At 52.3% G+C, this 25,261-nt stretch overlaps 2 protein-coding genes and 1 long non-coding RNA gene across 11 annotated transcripts in view; 2 read left to right on the top strand and 1 right to left on the bottom strand.

The window, feature by feature from the left end:
• MZF1 (myeloid zinc finger 1) overlaps window positions 1-8,483 on the bottom strand; it is a 9,916-nt gene extending 1,433 nt beyond the window's left edge. The window contains exons 1-7 of one of the 6 annotated variants that reach the window (XM_029926390.1): window positions 8,111-8,480; window positions 7,593-7,758; window positions 6,365-6,804; window positions 5,739-5,922; window positions 4,957-5,027; window positions 4,716-4,836; window positions 13-681 (exon numbers count right to left, since the gene is read on the bottom strand). In XM_029926390.1, coding sequence (XP_029782250.1) covers window positions 13-681; window positions 4,716-4,836; window positions 4,957-5,027; window positions 5,739-5,922; window positions 6,365-6,763 — 1,444 coding nt within the window. In that variant the 5' untranslated portion in view covers window positions 6,764-6,804; window positions 7,593-7,758; window positions 8,111-8,480. The other 5 variants (XM_029926388.1, XM_029926387.1, XM_029926386.1 and 2 more) reach the window with 5 other exon arrangements.
• Window positions 8,484-8,782: 299 nt separating this feature from the next.
• Window positions 8,783-14,322, top strand: LOC115280333 (tigger transposable element-derived protein 1-like). Of its 4 annotated transcripts, XM_029925162.1 has the most exons (3): window positions 9,899-10,341; window positions 11,768-11,846; window positions 12,284-14,322. In XM_029925162.1, the coding sequence occupies exon 3, from the start codon at window positions 12,401-12,403 to the stop codon at window positions 14,258-14,260; it is 1,860 nt and encodes a 619-aa protein (XP_029781022.1). In that variant the 5' UTR covers window positions 9,899-10,341; window positions 11,768-11,846; window positions 12,284-12,400; the 3' UTR covers window positions 14,261-14,322. The 4 variants fall into 4 exon arrangements, with proteins under 4 accessions (XP_029781019.1, XP_029781023.1, XP_029781022.1 ...); XM_029925159.1 differs by lacking the exons at window positions 9,899-10,341; window positions 11,768-11,846 and adding an exon at window positions 8,783-8,804; XM_029925163.1 differs by lacking the exons at window positions 9,899-10,341; window positions 11,768-11,846 and adding an exon at window positions 8,835-9,043.
• Window positions 14,323-17,171: 2,849 nt separating this feature from the next.
• Window positions 17,172-25,048, top strand: LOC115280767. The gene is made up of 3 exons (XR_003903916.1): window positions 17,172-19,295; window positions 22,083-22,221; window positions 23,474-25,048. It is a non-coding gene; the product is annotated as an uncharacterized LOC115280767 (long non-coding RNA).
• Window positions 25,049-25,261: the final 213 nt, after the last annotated feature.

The raw sequence follows: 25,261 nt of genomic DNA on the forward strand, positions 1-25,261 counted from the left end.
AGGGGAAAGGGCCTGGGGGCTCCGGCGCGCCGGGAGGCGCGGGGGGTGCCGCGCTGGGGCCCGGGGGGTCGCCGTGGATGCGCTGGTGCTGCAGCAGGTTGGAGCGCTGCCGGAAGCTCTGGCCGCACTCGGCGCAGCGGAAGGGCTGCTCGCCTGTGTGCACACGCCGGTGCTCCTCCAGGCGCGCGCTGCGCACGAAGCCCTGGCCGCAGTCGCTGCACACAAACGGCCGCTCCTCTGTGTGTGTGAGTTGATGGCGCAGAAGGTGCGAGCTTCGGCTGAAGCTCCGGCCACACTCGCTGCACACGAATGGCCGCTCTCCCGTGTGTATTTTCTGGTGCCTCAGTAGGTTACTGCGTTGGCTGAACACCTTCCCGCACACGTCACAGCGGCCACCTCGCCCTGCCCCGGGGCCTGTGCTGGGGCGGCCCCGGCCCCTGGCGGCACGCCAGCAGGCTGTGGCTAGCATAGGGCTCATAAGCTGGCGGGAACCCTCATTCGTGGGGTTCTGCTCACCTCCTGGGCCACTGGGGAGCAGGAGCGCACGTGAGAAGCCACTTTCGTGGGAGGGTGACTGGAGTTGGGCCGTGAGGCCAACCACGCGGAGGTCCCAGGGGATATGGAGGTGGGGGCTCACAGTGCCAGGGCCAGCAGAGACGCTTTCCATCTGGAGTGCAAACCCTGCATCGCACAAGGGGATCCACGCATGCGTGCCAAGAGAACTGTGCTCCCAACCCACTCCAGCCCATGGGAAAGAGTGTGAACCAGATGTCCCTGAAACTAGCCAGTGAGGCAGACAGACATTACAAGGGTAGGGGCAAGGCTTCTATCTGTGCTTCCCTAAAGAAGTGACAATGGGACACAACCTTGCATGAGGAAGAAGATTGAGAAGTTGGGGACAAGATTTTAGGCTTGGAAAAATCACCTCTCTGGAAGGGCTATAGGCCAAAAATGGGGCAGGTGGTCCTTGCACTAGGTGATGATGGTTTCCACAAATACACAGAACTGAGTAGGTCTGAGGGGTGTTGGAAGTGGAGCCAATAGGAAGGTAACAGGGAGGGGAGTGGGCCAGGCGGTCTAATGTGCCTTGTGTGAGATGTGCAAGGGGCATCTGAGGGGCAGAGACTACAAGCAAGCTGTGGGGTTCAGAAGTTGGGGCTCAGTCTGCAGGGAAATGTGAACATCGGAGCTGTGGCATATGCATGGCACACAGAGCCCTGGCCCTGTGTGTGATCAAATAAGAGTGACGTCTGTGGAAAGAAGTAGCCGGTCTTAGCCATGCTGTGAGCACTCAAGCGTCACATGCTGTGTGAGAAAAGAGGTGTGAGCAAGTGCAACTGAGAAGCAGGGACTAGAGAAAGAGAAGGCTGGAGGGGACTAAGAATAGCAAGGGCTTCACTGGGGGACAGAAAATCCATTAAGCTGTCAAAGTCATAAATCATACTGCATCAGAGGAAATCATTTGCACACAGCAATGACAACCTTAGAGCCACAAAATGAATGATCGGGGCACCTGGGTGGCTCAGTTGGTTAAGTGTCTGACTTCGGCTCAGGTCATGATCTCGCGGTTTGTGGGTTCAAGTACTGCATCGGGCTCTCTGCTGACAGCTTGCGGCCTGGAGCCTGCTTCTGATTCTGTGTCTCCATCTCTCTCTGACCCTCCCCTGCTCATGCTCTTTCTCTCTCTCAAAAATAAAAAAATAAATGACAGATTCTCCAGAAGCAAACGGCTAATTAATCTTCTAAGTAAAGAGAGAGCTCCAATTAATCAACAAGACCAATGACCTAACAAACACGGGCAAAGGAGGTGAACAGTAAAGGAAGTGTAACTAATACTAAATCCCATAAAATATGCTCAGTTCACTCCTAATAAGAAAACTGGATATTAGAGTTGTAGTCATCTACCATTTTCATACCCTCCCTGGAGGTAACCAAATGTTTGCATCCTTGCTGGTAAGCGAAATGGGAAGGCAGTGTGGCAAAATTTGAAATGGCAAATTTCTCACACTCTGAGTGGCAATTTCACTTTTATGCACTTCAACAGCAGTGTTCCCCACTGTTCAAAATGACCTATACATGAGCTTTTTCAGTCCGCCACTGAAAGTCCAAAGGTATGTAAGTAGGAGCCAGGATGCACATACAAGCGTGTTCACAGTGAGCCCCAGCGGGGCTCGATGCCGTTGTCCAGAGACGAGGCCACCTGCTGCTGTGTGTTGAAGTGGGAAGATGCACAAAAATGTCAGGTGTGGAACATGGTGATCAGGCATTCACATGTATTTTAAAGAGAAAGAGTATGTACCTGAGTTTGTGTTTGCTCTTTTATGCACAAATCTTTTTGGGAGTGCAAACAAGAACATGGTAATGTTGTCTACTGAGAAACCAAACTGTAACCCAGGCAGGGGAGAGGCACTCTAGTGTGCTCTTCCTTGTGCCTTTTGAATTTCCTAACACGTGAATATATTAGCTACTTAAAATATTATGATGAAAACAGTGGCTGCACAGATGTTCATTTGACGGGCAAGAAGGAACAGCCAGGAGTCCTGAATGGAGACCAAAGGAGCTGAAAAGAATCAGTGTTTGAAGATGAGAACCGGGCTTATCTACAGAGAGATTATGGATAAAAGAAGGAACCCAGTAAAGTGTCTGAGGTGGTGCTACCAGTGTGGATGCAGAAAGCTGAAAGACTGGGGTTGTGAACTGAGAGAAAAGCAGGTCTGAGTTAGAGGCAGCGGTCAGCCACGAGGCACAAGGCCCAGCCTGGCCAGCCAGTTTCAGACTAAAACAGATTAGGGATGTGCTAGATCCTACTCTCTCAGCTCCAACATGCAGAAATGACAACAGAATCTGAGAAAATAGTTAAAAATATTTTTGGATAGCCCCAAAGGAACAAAGGACAGTTGGTGAGGCTCAGGAATCCAGAGCCTGCATAGTGAGCTTAGACTCACTGGTCTAAAGCCAGGCTCTGTCATGAAGCTGGGGGTTGAGGACACGAGCTGGGCTCACTCACGCCATCCACAGACCTGACCAGGAATAAGACGCTTGGTTTTGGCTGGGCTCCAAAAGTATCTTCACTGAATATGCTGGGGTCCAGATGATACGTCCGCTTCAAGGTTATGACGGGGCCTCCCGCCCAGCATGATACTTAGGGTCGGGGCCAACGAGAGGCTCCTACAGCTACGAAGGGCAGACTGTCAACAGTGCGATCTGCTGGAGAATTTGCTCTTGATGAAACTGAACTAGCTCAACAGTCTGGAAAGGACACTAAAGTATGTCCGAATCCTCAAAGGAGGAATCAGCATCCATGAAACAAGGACATTATGAAAAAAGAACCAATTAGGATCCTTACTGATAAAAACAAAAAACATAGCAAATGGAGACTTAGAGGTAATAAAGGTAGCTATTTAACTTTGTTCTACCCTGAAATAACAGTAAAAACCACAACAAAGTTTTTGTTTTTTAAGGGATAAAATCCACAAAGGTGAAGAGAGAAGGAAATACACAAACCCCTAACGTTTTCTATTCAGGAAAGCTAAGGGGCAAATAGGAACTGTGTAGCACACTGGGGAAGGTGCACACTAAGCCAGCAGTAAGGAAAATGGAAAAAACAAAAACAACCCAAACCCTGTTTGATCCCAAAGAAGACTTGAGAAGTTCAGGGGTTGGAGGTAGCAGGTAGCTCTGGCCATGGAGGTGAAGGCGCAGGGCACCAAGCAGGATGGGGAGGCTCTTCAGAAGTCGCTGGGTTGGACTGCCCGGAACAGACCTGGGATGTCTGCACAGAATTCTGAGCAAACAGTAGGCACTGCTGTAGCTTTGATCCCTGGATCTCTTCTCCCACCCTGGCAAAAGGCTGGGTCGAGGGCAAGAAACCATACTGAGGAAGCAGTCTAACCAAGAACCAGGTACTAGAAACGTACCAGAAACAAGGGGCCAAAACAATGTAGGGAAAGAAAATGAGAGAAACCATTCAAGGCAGTTTCCCAAAATTGAGAGATACGATTTCAAGTTCAAAGGGCTCACCAACGATGATGATGAAAACGCTTTGAAACGGAATAAAAAGAATTCTTCAAGCAGCCAAACTAGTCTAATATAGAATGTTAGATAAGTGTATTTTAGCAATTTAGCATGTGAAAACTTTTTATCTCCGATACCAGAATTTGCAGGAAGGTCCCCCAGCGCAAGGGAGTAAACCAAGGAAGAGAAGGTGGTCCAGAAACAAGAAAGAAGAGGCAGAGACTGGATGATGGTAGACCAAGAGTGGTACAGCTGAGGTGGACCGCAGAAGGCCTCTAGTCTCCTGCTGTCCTGCCTGATCCTCAGCCTATGTCAAGGTCTCTCCTGTCCAATGCCTACTAACCTGTCCCTGCCAGATCCAGACCCTCCCTCCCCGACTGCCCAGTCAGTGGGATGCAAACCCAGAATCCATCCAGGATGTGAGGCCTGGGAGAGGACGGGGGTGTGGGGAATATAAACCCTGCTCTACGGAGGTTTTACTACGGTGGAGTGCAGTAGCTGGAAGGAACATGAAGTTGGCTGAGGGCTTGACTTATGAGGGCAGGAGATACTGAAAGTTATATGCTGCAAGGGTTGGTCCACGGAATGGAGGAGCTTTGAGATGCTGGAATGAGAGGGCCACCTGAGCAGGACTGGGGGTGGGGGTGGATGTGCTGCTGCCATGCAGAGGGCCTAGTTCCACCATGCCCCGCCTCACTCACCTGGAGGGAAGATGCCCCCAGCTTCCTCCTGCCACAGGGCCCCCGGCTGCTCCCTCCATGAAGGCCCCTCAAGCCCAGCCTCGCTGTGGGAAGAGGCCTGGTCCAGCACTTTCTCACAACCCTGAAACCACAGTGGTCACGGTTCGTCTGTGCCTAGCTAGGCCCAGCGAGAGACATATCTGACCCCCACCCACTGAGGTTCCCCGGACAAGGAAGGAAGCATGGTCTGTATGGGGCTCACCTGGGTCTCTTTAGGCAGGAGAGTGGAAGTGGCTTCCTGGGGATTGGCTAGAGCCCCAGAATCCAGAAGCTCTGTAGAGGAAGGTTGGGGTCAGGTGGTTCAAGGGTGTCCCCACCCCACTGCCCTCCTCAGTGATATGCCAGACACTGGAATCCAAGCTTGGGGCCGGGCATGGCTGGGCATCTCGTAGGGCTCAGCTTGGGGCTGGAATAAAGCAAAGCCCCCTGGAAGGCCATGGGAGAAGCTGCAGTAAGATGAGACAAGCTCAGGGCTGTGCCCTGCACCCTGCACCCCTGCACGAGTCCTGGGCAGGATGCCAGTGAGGGTGGAGAGGAGGCACTAGGGTCCACACAGAAATGATGGACAGTGTGGGAAGCTGACTTTGGCATCTGTCTGGAAGGAGTAGAATCAGGAGGGGCATGCTTCCCAGCACCCTGGGGGTCCTCCCTTAGCCACACAACCACATTCAAGCCTGCTGCCTGCTCTCCGAAGAATTGCTATGGTCTCCTAATGGATCCCCTTGAGGAGTGAACCTCACATGCCTCCCACACAGGGAAACCCCAAGAGCCTACTCCTCCATGGTAGGGGAGAGCAGAGAAACACAGTTGTTACAGTCATACTTGACACGTAAGGAGCAGTGATGGCTGCTGGCTAGGAGGACATGGGGGCCACTAGGGCAAATGAGCAGTTCCATCTGGCAGGGGACCTTCAGGCTGTTGAGGCCAGGCCCCTCTGGTCCACCCATTCAGGCACTGGGCCATGCATACCTTGACTGCTCTCACCTGGGTCCTCTGTAACCATGGGCTCCTCTTTCACCTGGAGGCCTGGTGGTGACTCTTGTGTGGCTTCAGATGGTGTGTCAGGTCCACGATCTGGAGTCTGCAGCTTGATTTGAAGGAGGGGCTGGAAGTTGGAGGGTTCCATCTTCTCTGATAGCATCTCCTGACCCTGTACTTGGACTGTGACCTGGGGAGGTGCCCCGAACATCAAGGCCCAGGCTGGGAGTTGGGCTTTGCACAAGCAGGGGACTCATGGGCATCCACCGCATCACAGGACCTCAAGGGGTCCTAACCTACTCTGTTCTCCAAGGACCCACTTCCCTCCAGGACTGAGCCAGGAGTGAAAGGGCCACCTGGAGTTGCTCTTCTGCTGCGAACACCCACAAATGCCCAGTGGTGTCCCTGTCTCCCCACCATGTATCCCTTTCCATGTCCAGGACTCCAGGTGATGTAGGGATAGACCAACAAGGCCGACCCTGGAAACCTGTCTATGCTCACACAAGGTCTGCTGGAAGGGACCACTTCGAAACCACAGTGAACAGGTGTCTGGCTGAGCTTGGCACTCCCCAGGGTGGGGCAGAGCTGGATACCATTCCAGCCTGGACCTTAGCTCAGGGCCACTGACTCACCCATCTCCGGGGCCCTCCTGGCTCCCGGCGAAGCCCCTCGACCAGGGCAGCTGCTTCTTCAGGGCTGCCTGGCCGTTGTCCCTCCACGCGGGCCTGGATCTCAGGCGGCAGTGCACCCAGGAACTGCTCCAGAACCAGCAGCTCCAGCATCTGCTCTTTGGAGTGCACCTCTGGCTGTAGCCACCGCCGGCACAGCTCCCGGAGCTGGGCCAGGGCCTCTTGGGGACCCACTGCCTCCTCATAGTGGAAGTGTCGAAAACGCTGGCGTGCAGTCTCTGGGCCAGGATCCCACAGGGCAGTGTCACCCTCCTCCTCTGAGACCTCCAGCTTCACCATGACAGGTTGCTCATCTTCCAAGGATGTGTGACCTGGGGAGCCTAGTGTTACTGTAGGCCTCATTCTAAAGACTGGGCTGGGGGCTCCGAGGACCGTGTCTTGCCCTGGGGAAGGAATAGGATGAGGCTGCGGCAAGGACAGACAGTAGCAGCAAATGCTTACTAAGCACCTACTGTATGCTGTGGTGTTCCATCTTCAGACCTGCACTGAGTGGAAGGCAGATAAGAAAATTGGGGCACAGAGAGATGGTTACAAGCCAGGCACCCAAGTCTCTGGTCTCTAGCTGGCACCTAGTCTCTGGTATCGTCCTGTTCCAAACACAAGGTGCTCCTTAGGAATAGAAGGCACTGTTTCTCCTTTAAATCCTGTCCTACATGCAACATCTCATCCTTGCCCTATGGCTCTCCCTCTGTCAGGTAAGTAACATTTACAACATCCACTACCTGGGCATAAATAAGCACCACTTCCCTCCTTCCCATGCCACCCCGAACACCAGTCCATCACTGCACCACTCACTCTCCCATTTAGTCTCTCAGTCCCTTCTCAACTTGGTTCTACAGAGCAGCCTCCCTCCACCTCTCCTCCCTAGCATGGGCAAAGTCAACTGTGTGGCCAAGCCTCCAGGGAGCATTGGCCCACGCCCCCATTCAGCTCCATTCTGAGCTAGCCGAAATTATCACACCATGAAATCATCACACCACGTAATGAATGCCCCATCATCTCTTCAGCTTCCTGATTTAGGCAGGGTTAGGAGTTAATGGGGGAGCTTCCAGGGGGCCTACAAAGGCTCCAAGACAACTGGACCGAGTGCCTGCAAACAAGGACGGAGGTCTTGCCTATTTGCTACATAACCTTGGCTAGTTTCTATGAACCTCAGTTTCCCCATCCTTACCGTCCAACTCCTCCCCCCCGCATTGCTGCTTCTTTGGCAGCTGGTGTTAATGTGCGGGCTTTGTGAAGAAATCTTGAGTTTATTACATGAGTAGAATCAATTTCCAGTGTCGCCTGATCCCGTGAGTCAAACTTCGTTCCTCAAGGTTCCAGGTCAGCCCAAAACCCTGGGAGATTAGACCATTTTTAAGCCGGCCAGCCCCTGCGTAGGTTTCTGTACCACATTTTCCAGAAATCTTGGAGGGCAACTTGCACTTTGGAGAGCACCTTCTCCCCCCCACTCCCAGGGCAGGTCTAGTGCCGCCAGGACAACCGGGAGGGGGCGGGGCTCCGAGAGCTTGCCGCTGTGGCAACGCAGTTATTGGATGAGCGTCGCGCGACAGCATCGGGCTCGCCGAGAGGGAGTGCTTAAGTCCCTGCTCCGCACGCACTCCGGCTAGGTAGCCAAAATCCGAGAGTCCACGGTGGCCGCCCTGGTCCCCGCCCAAGCTTTCCTCTTTGAGAGGCCCCCGCCCTCACCTCCACTCTCGGCTGGCCGCTCCGCGCTCCTAAGCATGCGCAATCGCTGACTTTCCCCCCTCCCCAGACGGACTATGTCTCCCAGAATGCTCCACGCATTCAGCCCGAATGCCACCTGGCCCTTCCCACACCCTCGCCTCCTTTTCCACCCTCCTCCCCTGTTCCCCGGTGTAGCGTTCGCAACGATCCGATCACACGCCCGGCAGCCTCTCGGCGCTCCCCGCCTCAGATCCAGGCGTCCATGACCCGTCGACGTGCGCAAGCTTCTCAGGGGGCATCGTCCAGCAGCACCGCCTTCCCAACTGCGCATGCCCGCCACCACGTTTTCCTCAATTCTTTACAGGTGTTCCTGGGATTAGCAGGGTTCGGCACCAATCATCGCCCACGCTAGGCGTAGTCCACCCACGTCTCCATGGCAACCTTCAGCAAAAAAAAAAAAAAAAAAAAAAAAAAAAAAGGGGCCCGTCCTCCATCGCCCATCCGGATGGCGGATTCCGGAGAGGGTTGGCTCGGTGCTTTCTGGGAAGCGTAGTCGGCTGAGGCCTCAGTGCGCGTTCGCGCGGCGCGACGATGTTCCTTTGTGTTCCCCAGCGGTAGGCTGGCCGGGGCGTCTCCATAGTAACCGGTTGGGCTGACCAGTAGGTCTCCAGCACAACCCCGGGATCCGGTGGCCATCTGAGAGGCGATGGTGGAGGTGGGGTAAAGGCTTGGGGACCGGACCGGAGCAGAGAAGCGGAGCGAGACAGAGAGGAAAGACAGACGGGAAGACTACCGGGCAGAGAGAGACCCACAGCTTATGAGGGCCCACTCGGGGGGCAGAGAGAGATTCGAGAGAGACAGTGAAAGTAATTGAACTGATACAGAGACCGAGACGTCGGTAGGAAAGAAAGTCAACGGGGAGGTATTTCTCGTTTCAGAGACCTAGAGAATGTGGTAAGAGGCCAGAGGATCTGAGTCGGGGTCGGGTAGACAGGTGTGTCAGGAAAGTTAGCAAGAGGGAGGGAGACCAGGAAGGGATGGATAAGAAAGGAGAGACAAAGTGGGAGAGGGAGAATAGATTCACAAAGACAAGAACTGCAGATACCGAGATTCAAGAGGCAGGTAAGGAATACAGACAGACATAGAGGCAAGAGGAGAGAAAGGGACAGCAATTAGAGATACAGTAAGATGGATTGAGAGTTTTCCAAGACCTAAAAATTGACAATAGGACAAAAAAGGATGACTGGGGAACCTGTGTTTCCTAGCATGGTCTACCAAGCCCGCTTCAGCTCCTCTGATTCCCTGAAAGAAGTAACTCTTTCTTCTAATTAGAGACCAGGTTGCAAGTGCTTGGTGTTAAGAGTTTTATCAACTTTAGGACACTCAGACACCCAGGCCTGCTTCCCTTCTAGGGCACCGATTTAACTTTGGGTTTTTGTTTCAGTGTTCCTTTTTCACCCTTTCTGTTATTTCTCATCCTCCCGGAACCACCTGTGTCATCCTGGTAGTTCGCTCCATGAGCTAAATAACTCTTTGCCATCTACTCCTGGAGGTTTTTTTTTTTTTTTTTTTTTTTTTTTAGTGTTTTAAATTTATTTTTGAGAGAGAGAGAGAGCGCGAGCAGGGGAGGGTCAGAGAGAGAGAGAGAGAGAGAGAGAGAGGAAATCTGAAGCAGGCTCCAGGCTCTGAGGAGCCGTCAGCACAGAGCCCGACGAGGGGCCCGAACCCACGAACCGTGAAATCATGCCCTAAGCTGAAGCCGGGTGCTTAACCGACTGAGGCACCCAGCGCCCCTCCTGGAGTTTATTTTTAACTTAAAAAAAAATATTTGGCAGTCTGAGCGGAATTACTTCTCCAGGATGGGGAACAAACTGGGATAAAGATTAAAGAGACAAAGCTAGGAATGGAAGGAGGTAGGGAGGATAATGGAAAGACAGAAAGAAGGCGGGAAAAATCCGAGAGAAATTAAACAGCCAGTTTTGGGTAGAGATAGCCAACGGCGCCCCCGCCTGGGCACTGCGCGCAGCATCGACGTCGAACTACATTTCCCGGCCGGCCTAGAGCGCCGTCGGGGACCAGCCCCGCGCAGACTAGTCCAATCTCGGCAGTCGCCGGCAATCTTCGGCCTCCCCCGGCAACATGGAGGGTTGAGCTCGGCAGCCTCCGGGAAGAGGCGCTGTAAGGGAGGAGATGGGGAAGAACCGCAGCCCCACCCGCCCAGCTGAAGCAGCCGCCCGCGTCGCGGTCCGGAGGTGAGGGCAGTCGGCCGCGCAGGGGCCCGGGCTCCCGTGGCGGGGGCTGGGGTGCCGTTTCTTTTGGTCCCAAACGGCAACAAGGAATGGAGAAGCCGCTACGCGCGCAGCCCGGGTCGAGCGCGAATGGGCCAATCGAAGATTCCGGCGGTCCCGCGGCTTTCTGGGAAATGTAGTCTCAAGGGGACGAGGCCTGTCTTCCACCCAGACATTGGGCAGCGAGCCTCCACGGGCGGCGAGTTTGGAGGCTTTCTCTTGTGGATGGGAGGGAAGGAGGAAGGGAATGAATGAATGAGCATGTGAGTGAATTAATTTAAAACTGTGGCTGAGCAAAGGAAGGCATAGATGTTGAAACAACAGTGGCGCGGCGCGTGAGAGGTTCAGATAAGCAAGAGGAGGCTTTCTCATGTCCGCCTACCTTTCCCTGCCTCCCAGGCTTGGGGGTCCTGTGACTTGTGCTACCTTGTTTTAAGCCATGTGTAGCCCATGGATTCTTGAAGGTATCGATACCATAACCACTACAGAAACACACCTGTCAGTCATTTGTCCCATGTTTTCACATCCACTCCAAGAAAAATTTATTTATTTATTTATTTATTTATTTATTTATTTATTTTTACTGTTTGATCAGGTGCTACTTTCACATGTTTCAAAATTCCAACGGGACAAGGTGAAAAGCCTGCTTCCCACTGCTGTACTTCATTTAATAATTTCATCAGCTAGTGACCACTGTATTCTCTATTCTTGGGTCTGGGGACAAAAGGGAGCACTCAGCCAACACAGCTCCTGCCTTCAGGCAGTGTGTGACAGATACATAATAAAATGTAGGTGGGGAGGGCCTCTTTGATCCGGTTACATTTGAGCAGAGATCTGTAGAAGAAGGAACAAGCCATGCAGATAATGGAAGTGCCAGACCCTACATGGGCTGAAGGAAACAGGAGCAAAGGCCCTGAGTCAGAAGCACCCTTAGTCTGCCCCAAGGATGAGGACAGGAGGGAGCAAAGTAAAAAAAAGAAGCCTTAAGACACTGGAGAGTCTGGTGAGGAGTGTGGCTTTTACTCGGAGCTGGGAGAGCTCTGAGCAGAACGGAGATAGGATCTTAGTTCTTACTCGATCTCTGTGGCTGCCGTGTGGAGAACCGCCATCCTCCTCTGTTCCCAGATGCTCCATAGTTTGTCTTATAAATTAGGTTGGTTCCTTCTGTGTTAGCTTCCTGTGAGTGCTGTAACATATTACTAAAAAGTGAGTGGTTTAGAACAACACAAATGTATTATCTTAGAGTCTTGGAGGTCAGAAATCTGAAATGTGTCTCCATGGGCTAAAAGCAAGGTTTCCGCAGGGCTGGTTCCTTCTGTAGCCTCTAGATTTCAGTGGTCGCATTGCCTTCTTTTGCATGAAATCTTTTGCCTCCTCTGATTATGTTTAGGGCCCATTTGGATAACCCAGGATAATCTTTCCATCTCAAGATTATTCACTTACTCACACCCCAGTGTCCCTTTTGCCAGGTAAGGTAATTTATTCATAGGGATTAGAATGTAGACATCTTTAGTAGCCATTACTTAGCAACCCACACTGATGTTTGAAGCATGAAAAGGGTGAGAAGCATGGAAATGGGTAGCTCATTTGCTCCTCAGTGTCTGGGAGGTGGGCCAGAGTTTCTAGACTGTCTTGTGGTTGCAAGAGGTTTGCTAGGGGAAGACAGCAGTTTCCTAGCAGGCTTCTCTTGATCTCATAAGCTAAAACTAAGTGACATGCTCCTCTAGATGCAAAGGATGCTTGGAAGTGAATGTGCAGTGTTTTTAGCGGTAGGGAAAGAAGGGACTGGGCATGCAGCTGAGGCAGTGGTCAGCAGAGCAGGGGGTGCTCTGTTCTAGAGCTTGGAAAGGCTACCTGATGGTTGGGAAATTTCACACGTTAATTTCCACGTGTCCCTGTCTTACAGGCAGAAGCAGTGTGGCAGGAAAGGCCAAGAGGCTGCCCTTGTGGGCACACTGATAGCTACTGTGGAAACTGGTACTGTGGAGAGACTTCATCAAGGTGCGTGGCTCAGGGAGGCAGAATGAAGACCACTTCCTGCCTGCAGGTGTCGGGGAAGGCACCCCTTGGTGGGATTGGCCTCCGCCACAGTGCCAAGCGGGACCGAAGGTCCATCACCCTGCAGATGAAGTTAGAGGTGCTTCGGAGGTTTGAGGAAGGTGAGAAGCTGACTCAGATTGCCCGGACCCTGGGGCTAGCCATCTCTACTGTTGCCTCAATCCGCGTCAACAAGGACAAGATCCGGGCCAATTCTCAGGCAGCCACACCGGTCAGTGCCATGCAGCTGACCCGCTGCCGGGGTGTGGTGATGGGCCATATGGAACGCTTGCTGAGCCTATGGATCGAGGAGCAAAAGCGGCAGAAGCTGCCCATCAGCACACTGCTCATCCAGGACAAGGCGCGGCGGCTCTTCGTGCAGCTGCAGCGCGAGCAGGGCAGTGGCACTCAGGCCGAGACCTTTGGGGCCAGTAATGGCTGGTTCGCCCGGTTCAAGGCTCGCAACAATGTGCTTTTGACAGATGAGCCAGCCGTGGCTGACACCCAGGCTGCCGCCCACTATCCCCCGGTGCTGCGCACCATTCTGGAGGAGGGCCGTTACTCCCCACGCCAGGTTTTCAACGTGGATGAGACAGGCCTGTTCTGGAAGCGGCTGCCAGAGCGCATGTTGCTGGCACTGGAGGGGGCAGCTGGGCCTGGCCTCAAGGCCTCTAAGGACCACCTTACCCTGTTGCTTGGTGGCAATGCAGCAGGTGACTTCAAACTGAAGCCTCTGCTCGTGTACCCCTCGGAGAATCCACGTGCCCTCAAGGGGTGCTCCAAGGCCAGCCTCCCAGTGGTCTGGCGCTCCAACCGCAATGACTGGCTGACACCCAGCATCTTCCAGGAGTGGTTTACTGGCTGCTTCTGTCCCGCCGTGGAGAGCTACTGTACCAGCCATGGCCTCCCACACCGTGCCCTGTTGCTCCTGGACAGTGCACCCTGCCACCCTGCTCACCTGGGTGGCCTCTCAGCCCACGTGAGAGTCGAGTTCCTGCCCAAGAACACATCAGTCCTGATCCAGCCCATGAACCAGGGTGTCATTGGCACATTCAAGGCCTATTATCTGCGCCGCATGCTCAGCCAGCTGGTCCGGGAGACGACCGGCGAAGACCGACCCTCTGTGCGGGAGTTCTGGCGCAGCTACACTGTTGTGACTGCTGTGGACAACATAGCCGGAGCCTGGGCAGAGCTGCAGCCCGCCGTCCTGAACGGTGCCTGGCGGAGGCTCTGGCCCGAGTGTGTCCCTGCTGGCGCCCCTGAGCCTGACACTGTGCCTCAGCTCCGCCGCAGCATTGTGGCGCTAGCTGGGCGTGTGGGCCTTGGAGATGCAGCTGAGGCTGATGTCGCCAGCCTGCTGCAGGCCCACGGGGAGCCCCCACCCCACAGCACCCCCCAGGATGCAAAGGATGGGGATGTGAGTGGTTCTGGGCTGCCCTGGGAGACAGGGAATGGCCCGGTCTCTAGAAAACGAGAGCCAGATTTCACAGAGGCTGTAGTGGGTGCAGAGACTGAGGAAGCTGGTGTGGGTGCTCTGAGCCCTGAGCATCTCACCCAGGCCCTGTCTCACTTTGCTGCCGGTTTACGGGTCCTCGTAGAGAATGATCCAAACCGGGAGCGCAGCCTGCGGGTCTCCCGGGGTGTCCACTGCGCCCTTGCCTGCCTCCGGGAGCTGCACCGGGAAAGGAGGCGACAGGCTCGGGCAGCTGCCTCAGAAGGCCCTGCGGTGCTGGGAGCAAGGGAGTTGGCAGGATGCCTGCCATTGTTCCAAGTGGGGCTCATAGAGGGTGGGCAAGTGGCTAAGGGCACAGGTCCTGAAGGTCAGACCTCTGGCTGTCCTGTATGATTCGGGGCTTGGGCTTGACCTCACATGAATTCTATCTAATATAATAATGTTTTGTTTCTGGAGGTCAGATACTGCTGCTTCTCCCCCACGGTTCTCGTATCTCATGCTCTGTGGTCTTTGTGTGGTGACCCACAACTGCAGGCTCGGGGAACAGAAGGGTGGTGTTTTCTGACTAGCAGATGAGATGCAGGGCCCAGGAGTGCCCACCCATGACAGAGATGCCCCCTGTAGGATGGTAGTTGACCTGCACAGCCTGCCAGGGTGGCTTTCCTCGTGGTGAGGGGCCAGAACCGAGACCAGCCTCTCCCATTTTCCAAACCTGACTTCTCACTCCCTGCCCTGTTGTTACCCTTCCTAGCCAACTTTGGATGAGCATTCCCTGCTCTGGGAATGTCCTTTCTCACTTTTCGTGCCATCCTTACCTCTTCTGGATTCCATGGCATCTCTGGTCTCAGTGCCAGAGCACTTTGGCTCACTGTGACTTTTGACACCAGGGATCACTTCCTTGGTTTGGGAATGTTTTCTTCCCCGAATTTCTGTGGCCTGGCATCTTGGTTTCCCTCCAGCCTGAGAGGCTGAGTTTTTTATGATTCTGATAGTCTTCTGGTTCTGGTGCTTTTTTTTTTTTTTTTAAGGTTTTTTTTTGGTTGTTTTTTAATTTATTTTTGAGAGACAGAGAGAGACAGCATGAGCAGGGGAGGGTCAGAGAGAGAGGGAGGTACAGAATCCGAACCAGGCTCCGAGCTAGCTGTCAGCACAGAACCCGACACGGGGCTCGAACCCATGAACTGTGAGATCATGACCTGAGCCGAAGTCGAACGCTTAACCGACTGAGCCACCCAGGGGCCCCTGGTGCTTTTTGGGAAATACCATCCACTCCTAAGAGCCCAGCGGTCTCCTCAGAGTTAGCTCCCAGTGCACTGGTTATAGCCCAGCCTTGGAGGTTAGACCCAAAGCTCTAATTCTGATGGACACCACCCCCACCTCCTGACTGTCTTGTTATCTCCCCTCATTCCAGTCTGTTTTCCTGTCCCCCAAACTGTAACAATAGGCATCATGGGGTGTCTGCCTGACTGTGAAACACCACTTGGGCCACCAAACCAAGACAGTCAGCAACGGAAGGTGCTCTTGTTTTCTGGCTGGATGAGCCACAGGTGGTGGGACAGGGATTTCTGGGCTCCTGCACTCCTTTCAACACAGGTATCTGCATATGTCTGCGCGCGCGCAAGCGCACACACGTGAGTGCCAAGAAATAAAGATGGGAGAAAGACTCCTGCTACCTTTGTTCCAGCTGACATTGCACTGATGGGCTGGCTGTCAACACAGCACCTGGGTGGGGGCTCGTGGCTTGAAGGGCCAGCCTTACTGGGAGAAAGGTCAGATGAGGCCCCTTGCTTGCTTTCCTGGGGAGAGTGGGAAGAGGGATGAGAAGAAGGGAAGCTTTTCTTAGGATTCTGGTGACAGACTGGATCGACTGCACAATTTCTGAGCATTTGTAATGTGCTAGGTGTGGGTCCCAGGCTGAGGGAGTGAGACCGACTTCAGGAGCTGCCAGTCCAACGGTTACATTCTATGTAACAAGGCTATGACAGCTGACTCAGGAGGGACCTGCACCAAGCCAGGGACAGAGGACAGGACATAATAGGGTAGGTTTTCTGGGAAAATGATGTCTCAGACTTCATCTTCAGGGACCTTGCTGACAATCAGGAAGCCCGTAATTTCAAAATGCCACATGTTATAGAATGGCTTGACACACTAGCCCAGTGCGTGTGTGTGTGGGGGCGGTTTGTAGGGGCCTAGGGACCAGGAGCAAGGAGTGTCCTCTATGGGCGCTGAGTGCGGTGCAGCAGCTGAAGGAGGCAGGTGACCAGGTAGGAGCCGTTCAGACCAAATCCCAGTGGGTGGAAGGAGAGGTCACGTGAGCATCCACTGGCGGTCCTGCAGGCCTTGCATACGGGAGAGTAGGCACACCTGGGCCCATTGGGCTCCAGGACTGTTCGGAGCCGGGAACAGCGACTGGCCCTCAACAAACCCGCGGAGAGCCCTGGACACTTTAAGCAGCAGCCTCTAGCAAGTCCCTGAACATTTCCGGGTGGCCCTGGTGGTGCGACAGGAAGCCCCGTGTCTCCTGGGAAATGCACTGTCTGCAACTCGCAACTCTACAGGTTGGATCTCTGACGGGTTGGGGACTACGTTTCCTAGAGAACCTGCCTATGCCAACTGAGACGGTTGCCTATGCCTTTTAACTCCGGCAGCTGGCTGTTGCCATAGAGATGCAGGAGCAACCAATACCTGTGTCCCTCCCCTCTTGTGTTGCGTGGGGTGTCGGAGTAGAGTTGGGGGAAGGGGCACAAGGTGCCGGAAGTAGCCAGTGGAGGGGCCGGAAGCTCCGTTCTTGGCCCCAGGGTGGTTGGTCGACATTCAAGCATGGCTAGTCCTTGGGGAGAGTTGTGTGGGAGGGTCCTGACCCAGAAGTGGTTCCAGGCTGAGGTCAGCTTTGTCCGCCCTTCTGGGTTCCATCAGCCAGTGGGCGCTGTTGCCTTCCACTGCCCAACTTCCTGGGCTGCCCTCCGGTGCTTCCCTTGTGGATGCATACCTGACCTGCACCCTCAGAATTTCTCACTTCCTCTGGGGAGTCTCAGGATTTCCTCAGTCCAGACCTGAGTTCATTCTTTGCTCCCACTACTCGTGCGTTCATCCATAAAGTGAGAGTGATAGGTAAGGGCACTCCCGCACGTGGCGCTTAAAATCCAGACACTTAGACTGCCAGACGCTTTGTGGGATCTCCCTGGCCACATGGCTCTTGCCTGTGATGATCCCACTGGCCAGAATGTTCTCTGGCCATCACCTCTGGGCACCTGGTGGTTGGGTGGGTATGTGGGGAGGTGGGGGGGAGGAATAGAGCTTTCCTGGTCTGGGGAACCCTGGCCAACCCAGGGTTTAAAAACATGTGCTGGCACTGAAATTATTTTTTAAAGTTGCATTGGTAACAAATGGTTGTTGCCCAAAAAACTCAGACGGTGTGTAGAGATTTATAAAAGAAAAAGTGGACTCCTCCAGTTACTTCCCCCAGATTTGTGCACTGGGAGTTTGTTTTTCAGGACCCATTTCTGAACATTTATTATAACAGTAGCCCCTGCATACTCACGCACATGCACACGCACACACACACCTCTGAATTTTGTTGCTTTAAAATGTTAACATTAGCGGGATCACGTTGTGTGAAGACGGCCACAGATTACTTTCTTGTTGAACACTGAAGAGTGGACATCTTGACGTTTGTTGATCTTGGCTAATTGGTATGAGCTGAGCCTCTCCGCTCTGTAGGAGTCTGCCGTGGGGGAAGGATGGCCTTCCAGTGGAGGTGTCAGCCATTGCTATCCCTGAACCTGGCCCATGCCGGCTACCCCGTAGCTGCTCCTAGCACCTTTCTCTTCCAGTCTGTCCTCTATGATAAAGTTTTGGAGTGATGGGGGGGTTCATGGGGTCAGAGCCAATGGCCAAGAAAGGATTCTTGAAGATGTCTCTGGTGCAAAAAGGTGATTTTATTATTAAGGACCTGTGGGCAGGAAAAGCAGCACTGGGGCTGTGAGGGGTAACTCAGATGCCCTCAGGTTTATGGGGGTCAGGGATAAAGTATGTCTCTAAGGATTTTTGGAAGCAATGATTCCAGGACCTTGAGGGCCCAGCTGTTGCTAGAGAAACACCATTTATCACCATTTAGTAAAGCCTTAGTGATGAAACCCTTTAGATGCATATTGGGGGACCATAAGCTTGGAGTATGATTGCCAGCATGTATCTTGGGGCCCTTGAGATAAAGGAAATTGACTTACAGGATCCTTGAGGTTGGAATAATGTTAAGCCAAGGTTTCCTTTTGTTCCCAGCAAAGTGCCATCCTTGAGACAGCTGAACTCCTAGAGGGAGGTCACTCTGCTGTCTCAAGGACCTGTCGTTGGCCAGAGGCAGTAAGGGAATTTAACTTTTCTTTTGCCTTAGTTTCCCACATCACTGTGGCGAGCAGTTAAACCCCTTTCCTTTGTGCTTGGGGAGCCAGGAGTGTCCGAGGAACATCACACCTATTCCACCTGGGGACAGGGGGTGGTGTGCCAGCCTGTATTTTGCCCTCAACTTGTGATATATGCCCCATCACCCGACATCACTTTTCCTGGTGCCTGGCAGATTGCATCCTTCGCTTGCTCTGACCCTCCCTGGGCACAGACCCTCTGCTAGTTCCCACCAGCGCTTCTGCTTGGCTGTTGGTGGAGTTCTCTCGGTTCACTGAGACTGGCATATCCATGTCCTCTATCCCCAGGAACAACTCTCGTACCTTTACCCAGCCTGATATGAGCTACTGTAAACTTACCCTGCAGGGGTGGGTTCACTCACCTCTTAACCAGATTCCTAGTGCCAGGTGTTCTCTTGAAGGCACTGATGGGGAGGTTCAGGCTGGAGATATCCCCTACCAGGTTGCCAGCTGGCCAGACTTAGGGACAGTTTCTGCAATAGGAAGTGACCTTGAGGGTATGAGTGGCTGGCTGGAGGGGTGTGCATGGTCTATGGCCCTAATTGGGTGGGCATTTGCCCCAGGAAGATGATGTGTGGCCTGAGTAAATCAGGTGAGACCAGTGTCCCAAGGCCTTGCCATGGCAGTGGACCCAGCACCCCTCTGTCAAGAAGCGCTTGTGATTATGAAGATGGAGGATGATGAGGCCACCTCATGAGATCCTGAAGCCCACTCTGACCCTCCGCCCTCCACCCTGCTGTCCAGGCTTTATAGGGACCCCTGACAGCGCTTCTGCTATGAAGAGGCACCAGGGCCCCAAGAGGCCCTAGCCAGGCTACAAGACCTTTGCCACCAGCGGTGGAGGCCTGAGGCACACTCCAAGGAGCAGATGGTGGAGCTGTCAGTGCTGGAGCAGTTCCTTGGTGTGTTGCCACCTGACACCTGGGTCTGGGTGGACTCCCAGTGCCCTGGGAGCGCTGAGGATGCTGTGGCGCCAGTGGAGGACCTTGCTCAGATGATGCAGGAGACTGGTGAGCCACAGGGGTGCAGGGGTGTGGTTGGGAGGCCTGGGGACTGGGGAATGCAGAAGGGGATACAACCTACAACCCTGGCCTGGTGTTCTCATCTCTGGGAAGAAGACTCAAAAGCTGCAACATGTTTGGATCATTTTTTGGGTTTTTAAAAATATTTTTAATATTTTGATTTATTTCTCAGAGAGAGAGAGAGAGTGGGGGAGAGGCACAGAGAGAGGGAAGCAGAGGATCCGAAGCAAGCTCTGCTCTGAGAGTAGAGAGCCTGATGTGGGGCTTGAACTCCCCAACCGTGAGATCATGACCTGAGCCAAAGTTGAATGCTCAACTGACTGAGCCACCCAGGGGTCCCTGTTGGGAGCGTTTTGTAGCCTGTGAGCCTCCCAGATATGTGAGCTTGACATTGGCACGACATTTCACCCTCTCAGGGTGCACTGGGCCTCCTCTTTCTTCCTTATTTACTTATGCAAAATGTTGCTGGATGCATGCCAAGTTCCAGGCCATCTCTGGCAATCAGGGAAGGAAGCAAGCAAAGTTTCTGCCCTCTTGGAGCTTAGCCTCTTTAGAGAGTAGGATAGTAAGACCACCAATCATAATTAGGGATCCTCTTTTCTCTGGAGGGGGTGGGGGAATGAGGAGGTGAACAGAGATCGGCCTGGCCAGGGCTGGCTTTGAGGCTCATGCTGTGTGACATCTTCACTTTGGGCCGCACATGTCTGTGTGCCTGTGGGGAGGGGATCACCATGATACTGGCAGGAGACATGGTCGGCTAGGGTGCCGTCATTCATCCTGGGATTTGCTCACTCATTTGCTCACACATCCCTACCCGGTGTCTTTCGTCTTCTTGGTGCTCCATATGAAGAGGTAGAAAACATAGTGACTAAAAACAAAAACAGCTCTACTAAGTTATAATTTGCATGCCAAATTATATTTGCAATTTTACATAACCATTACCATTGCCTAACACCATAATTTAAACATCTCAGAGAAACTCTGTGCCCATGAGAAGTCCCTCCCCATGTTTGTCCTCCTCGTGCCCTGGCAACCACAAATATTTGTGTCTCTATGGATTTGCTTATTCTGGACATTTCACTAAAGGAAATCAGAGTATGTAGCTTTTTATGACTTTTTTCATTGAGTGTAATGTTTTCAGTGTACATTTATGTTGTGGCATGTGATTCTCTAATTTTTATGGTTAAATAATATCTACTATGAGTATGTCACCTTTTGCTTGTTCATTTATCTATTAATGGACATTTGGGTTGTTTGTACCTTTTGGCTATTATGTATAAAGATGCTGTGAACGTATGTGTGTGTGTTTGTATGTGGACAGATGTTTGACTGGTGAGGCTGTTGGACCTCTTGAGGAATGCTAACATACCTCTCATTTTAACAGAGGAGATTTTAATGCAAATAATTTAACCTAGGTATTGAAGGAAGAAAAAGTATAGAAAGAGTAAGGTGTCATGGCTGTAGGGACTGCTGGGAATAGTAGTCACTCCTAGAGCTTTAGGAACAAAGGGAAGAGAAGAGATTGGAATTAAGACATTTAGAAACTGAAAGGAGGCCAAGGCTGGGTGGTGCTGGGCTCTCTGAGGCGGACATGATAAAGCCTTTTCTGTACATTTTGAAAGGCTGCAAACTGGGTTAACTTACTGCTAAGGAAAATGATAATGCAGGTTTTCACGTAGGCATGAGCGTGAGGTGCAGGTGAGACATTTTGGAGGAACGTGTCTCTGTCCTGTGGGGTGTTGCTCTGTGGTTCTGTGCTCTTTTCTAATCCTGTTGCCTGTGTTTTGAGGCGGGCCGTCTCCTGACTGGTTGCCTCCTCCTTAGAGGTGGGTCTCTTGGTTCTGGTTCCCAGCTTCTCACCGAATGGATGCTTAGGTGATACACACTATAAAAATGACTGGCTGGCTCAGTCAGAAGAGCATGTGACTCTTGATCTTGGGGTCATGAATTTGAGCCCCACATTGGGTATAGAGATTACTAAGAAAAAACAAACTTAAAAATAAGATTTTGCATCATAAAATCGTGGATGTTGGAATAGCAACCTACTAGTAGGTCACTGAATGGACTCAGGCCTGGCGCTTACGTGGATCTTGTGGGATGTGCATGGTTACATCCATTCATCCTTCAAATCACTCGGTATCAAGTTTGCCTTCGTTCACATTTACAGGAAGACTCCTGCCTTTGCTTCATGCCCTTACCTGGTCCCAACCTATTGCTGGCCCCTCCAGTGCCTCTACACGAGAGAGGGCAGAGGGGCTGGCCCTGCTTTCTCTGGGTGGCCTTGGAGATGATTGTGCTGCTGTCAGGGAGTCTAGAAGCCAAATGTCTCAAACTTTTTCCTATGCTGTCAGTGTCAAGGTGTGCGTGGGAGTCCCCAAGACCACTCTTAGTCTTAATGGTTTGCTGGAAGGAGTCTCAGAATTCAACAAGGCGGTTCTACTCATGGTTATAGTTTATTACAGTGAAAAGATACATGTTAAAATCAGCAATGGAAAAAGATGCATCGTCTGGGAGATAGTGGGCATAAGTTTTCCAATGACCTTTCCCAGGGTACTCATGTAGACAGTGCTTAATTCTCACAGCAGTGATATGTGACAGTACAGTGACCAGGGATGCTTCCCTGAGTTGTGGCAACCAGGGTTTTTACTGAGGTCCAATTATATAGGCATGGAGTACACTGACCTTAGGACCATCTGGTCCTTGGACATTGTCCGGTCTCCCCAGGGATGGTTCTGCCCCATGAGATAGGGACCAAAGCTTGTTTCTGTGTCACAGGTACTTGTGTGTTTGCAGTCCTAGTGGTAATCCGGGGGCTTCCTCTGGAGGAGAGAAGGTGTTGCTCACAGACATTGGCTGAGCACACATGGGAAGGAGAGCAGACCAGGCAAGGACCATGCCCAGGGTCTCCTGCCAGGTGAGTAGTCACACCCTGGCCCTCCCCACCTCCACCTGTCATTCCTGGATCTTCCTGAGAGACTGCAAAACCGGAGAACTCCTGCAGTTGCCCTGTCCAGCTCTACCCAATCTGGGCTCAATAGACTTTTTCTGTGAGTCACTGGCATGCTGGCAACTCTTGGGAGTAGCTAGGATGCCTCACTGTGAAACTTCAGTCACAAGTCAATAGTGCAAAGCTGAACAGTGAGAGATGCTGTTCGTGGAAGGAACAGGGTGTGTGGTCTGCCTTGTGGAAGGACACTAGGGAAATGGGTTTCCCTGGCTGCCTCTCCGTCCCTGGCCTGATTCTACACTAGCCTGTCTGGATTATTTTACCATCTCTATGTACAGTTGACCCTTAAATAGCCTGGGCTTGAACTTCCTGAGTCCACTTATACATGGATTTTATCTTATAAATATAGTACGCTATTGTAAATGTATTTCCTTTGTGCTTTTAATAACATTTTTTCTAGCTTTATTGTAAGAATACAGTGTGTAATACATATAACATACAAAATATGTGTTAATTGACTACTTATGTTATTGGTAAAGCTTTCAGTCAACAGTAGTTAATTAATGGTCAAATTTTTGAGGAGTCAGAAGTTAGAAGTGAATTTTCAATGGCTTGAAGGGGGCTTGGTGCCCCTAACCTCTTTGTTGTTTAAAGGTTAGCTATTCCCTCTAGCAAAACAAAAAAAAACAACATAGAACAAAAATCATGAATTTTGATATCCTTAATTGCACTGTTCAGCGTCTCTGAAAGCTCAGAGCCATGAAAATGTGTTTCTTCTAATAGGACAGCTTCTTGTTTTCTTCCTTGGCTGCCTGGAAGCTCAGAGTTCAGTTTTATGTACAGTTGTAAATTTTTGTGCCCTGCCACAATGTGCTGAGCCCCTCCGCGCACCCCCCCTCGCACCTCCCCTCCATTACTTTCTGATTTCTGCAGTTGGTCTGACATCATGTGTTATATGTGGTGTCACCCTGGATCCTTCAGGAGATGGGTTGAAGTCGGTGACTTGGAACCATGCGCCCATTGGGATGCTTTGTTATAAAGTGTTAATGGGGTTTCAGAAGCTTGCTGCATTACTGAGGGTCAGTTAATTTAGTCCATGAGGCCAGAGTTCATCCATTGCTCTGTGGCCAAATGAAAGAGATTTATCAATGGTCTTTAACAGATTTTGTCCAAGTCTGTCTATAGTTCCCACCAGTAAAATTTTCTTCCCATTTTTCAGAGGGTCAGGGTCAGGGCCAGGGTGATGGCGGCACTGAAATCAGACATGTTCTTTAGCTATGTCTGGAGACAGTGATGCAGACAGAGCCTCCTCTACCATTTCGGGGCTGAAGATCCCTTTTAAGAAGCCACCCAGCACAAGCCAGTGCCCAACACCAAGCGGGACCACAAGGCTGTCAACCTGCAGGTGAAGCTTGGGGTGCTGTGGCACTTCAAAGCCAGAGAGAAGCTCAGCAGAACTGGGAAGGCACTAGAGCCCTTCACCTCCGCTGTGGCTACCGTTCGTGACAACGAGGAGATCCAAGCCAGTTCCCATGCAGCCACATGGCAGGCGGCCACCAGATTGACATGCAGCCGTAGCCTGGTGATGGAGAACATGGAGCAGATGCTAAGCGTGTGGATTGATGACCAGAAGCATCACAATGTGCCCATCAATGTCACGTTCATCCAGAAGGTGGCTCACAGCCTGTTCAAGGACCGCAAGCAGGAGCAGGGCCCAGGTGCCCAATCAGAGACCTTTGAGTCCAGTCGAGGGTGGTTTGTTGTTTTAAGGCACACCAAAGCCTGCACGGCCTTGGGGCGGGTGGTGAGGCTGTGGGCTATGAGGCCATAGGCACAACTGCTGCAAACTGCACACAGGTACCCTGCCTTGCTTCAGAGTGATCCAGGAAGGGGGCTGCACACCTCGGCAGGCGTTCAGTGTGGATGAGACTGGGCTTTTCTGGAAGTGACTGGCTGACAGGATGTTCCTTCCCCTGGAGGAGAAATCAGCCCCTGGGTGCAAAGCTGCCCAAGATATCCTGACGTTGCTACTTGGTTGCAGTGCCGCTGGTGACTTTAAGCTGAAGCCACTGCTGGTGTATCCCTCAGAGAACCCTCACGCCCTCAAGAGCTTCTCCAAGCCTGGTGTGGCATTCACACAAGAAAGCCTGGGTGACCATGAGCGTCTCCCAGGAGTGGTTTGTGCACTTCTTCTCCCCAGCTGTGGAGAGGTACTGTGTCCAGCACAGCCTCCCGTACAAAGCACTGCTCATCCTGGACAGTGCCCCTGGCCACCCTGGGAACCTGGATGACCCCTCCGACTGTGTGTGTGTGTGTGTGTGTGTGTGTGTGTGTGTGTGTGTGTGTAGTACTTGCCCAAGAACACCATGGCCCTCGTCCAGCCCATGACCCAGGATGTTGTTGCCACCTTCAAGGACTGCTACTTATGGAGGGTCTTCTGCCTGTTTGGCATTGAGGGTGGGAAACAGGGACCAGCAGTCTGTGGTCTTTAACGTCTGGTGAGACTATAGCATCCTTGACACTGCTTCGGAGCCCTGGGGCAGATTTGTCCATTGAGGAACTGGTATGGCTGGAGCAGGAGTGTGAAGCTGGAGTGGAGGGTGAAGACAGTTCACCAGTCCTCCCCCAGTTCACAGCTAGACTCTTGGCCAAGGCTCTGACACACTTAGATGTTGGCCAGCAAATCGTCAGTGACAATGACCCCAACCTGGAGCACAGCCTCAAAGTCTACCGCGTATAAACAAGATAAACATCTGTTAATCAGGAGCTCTTCAGGGAGAAGAGAGTCCCTAAATGGTGGTGGGGGGTGGGGTGGGGGGATACTTGGGAGTTCCAGGACCACATAACTTTGTGGGGGAGAGGGGTTCCTCGTGGCTCTCTTCTTTCATGTTGAAGTTGCAATGGTCTGAATTTTTCCACTTCCTTACATTAATTCCCCAAGTGACTTTTATTAGCAAAATGATTTATTATCCCAAGTGAATTTCTCAAATACATGGATTTAAAAGCC

Source organism: Suricata suricatta, chromosome 16 (genome assembly GCF_006229205.1).
Source record: "Suricata suricatta isolate VVHF042 chromosome 16, meerkat_22Aug2017_6uvM2_HiC, whole genome shotgun sequence".
In the NCBI taxonomy this organism is placed as follows: domain Eukaryota; kingdom Metazoa; phylum Chordata; class Mammalia; order Carnivora; family Herpestidae; genus Suricata; species Suricata suricatta.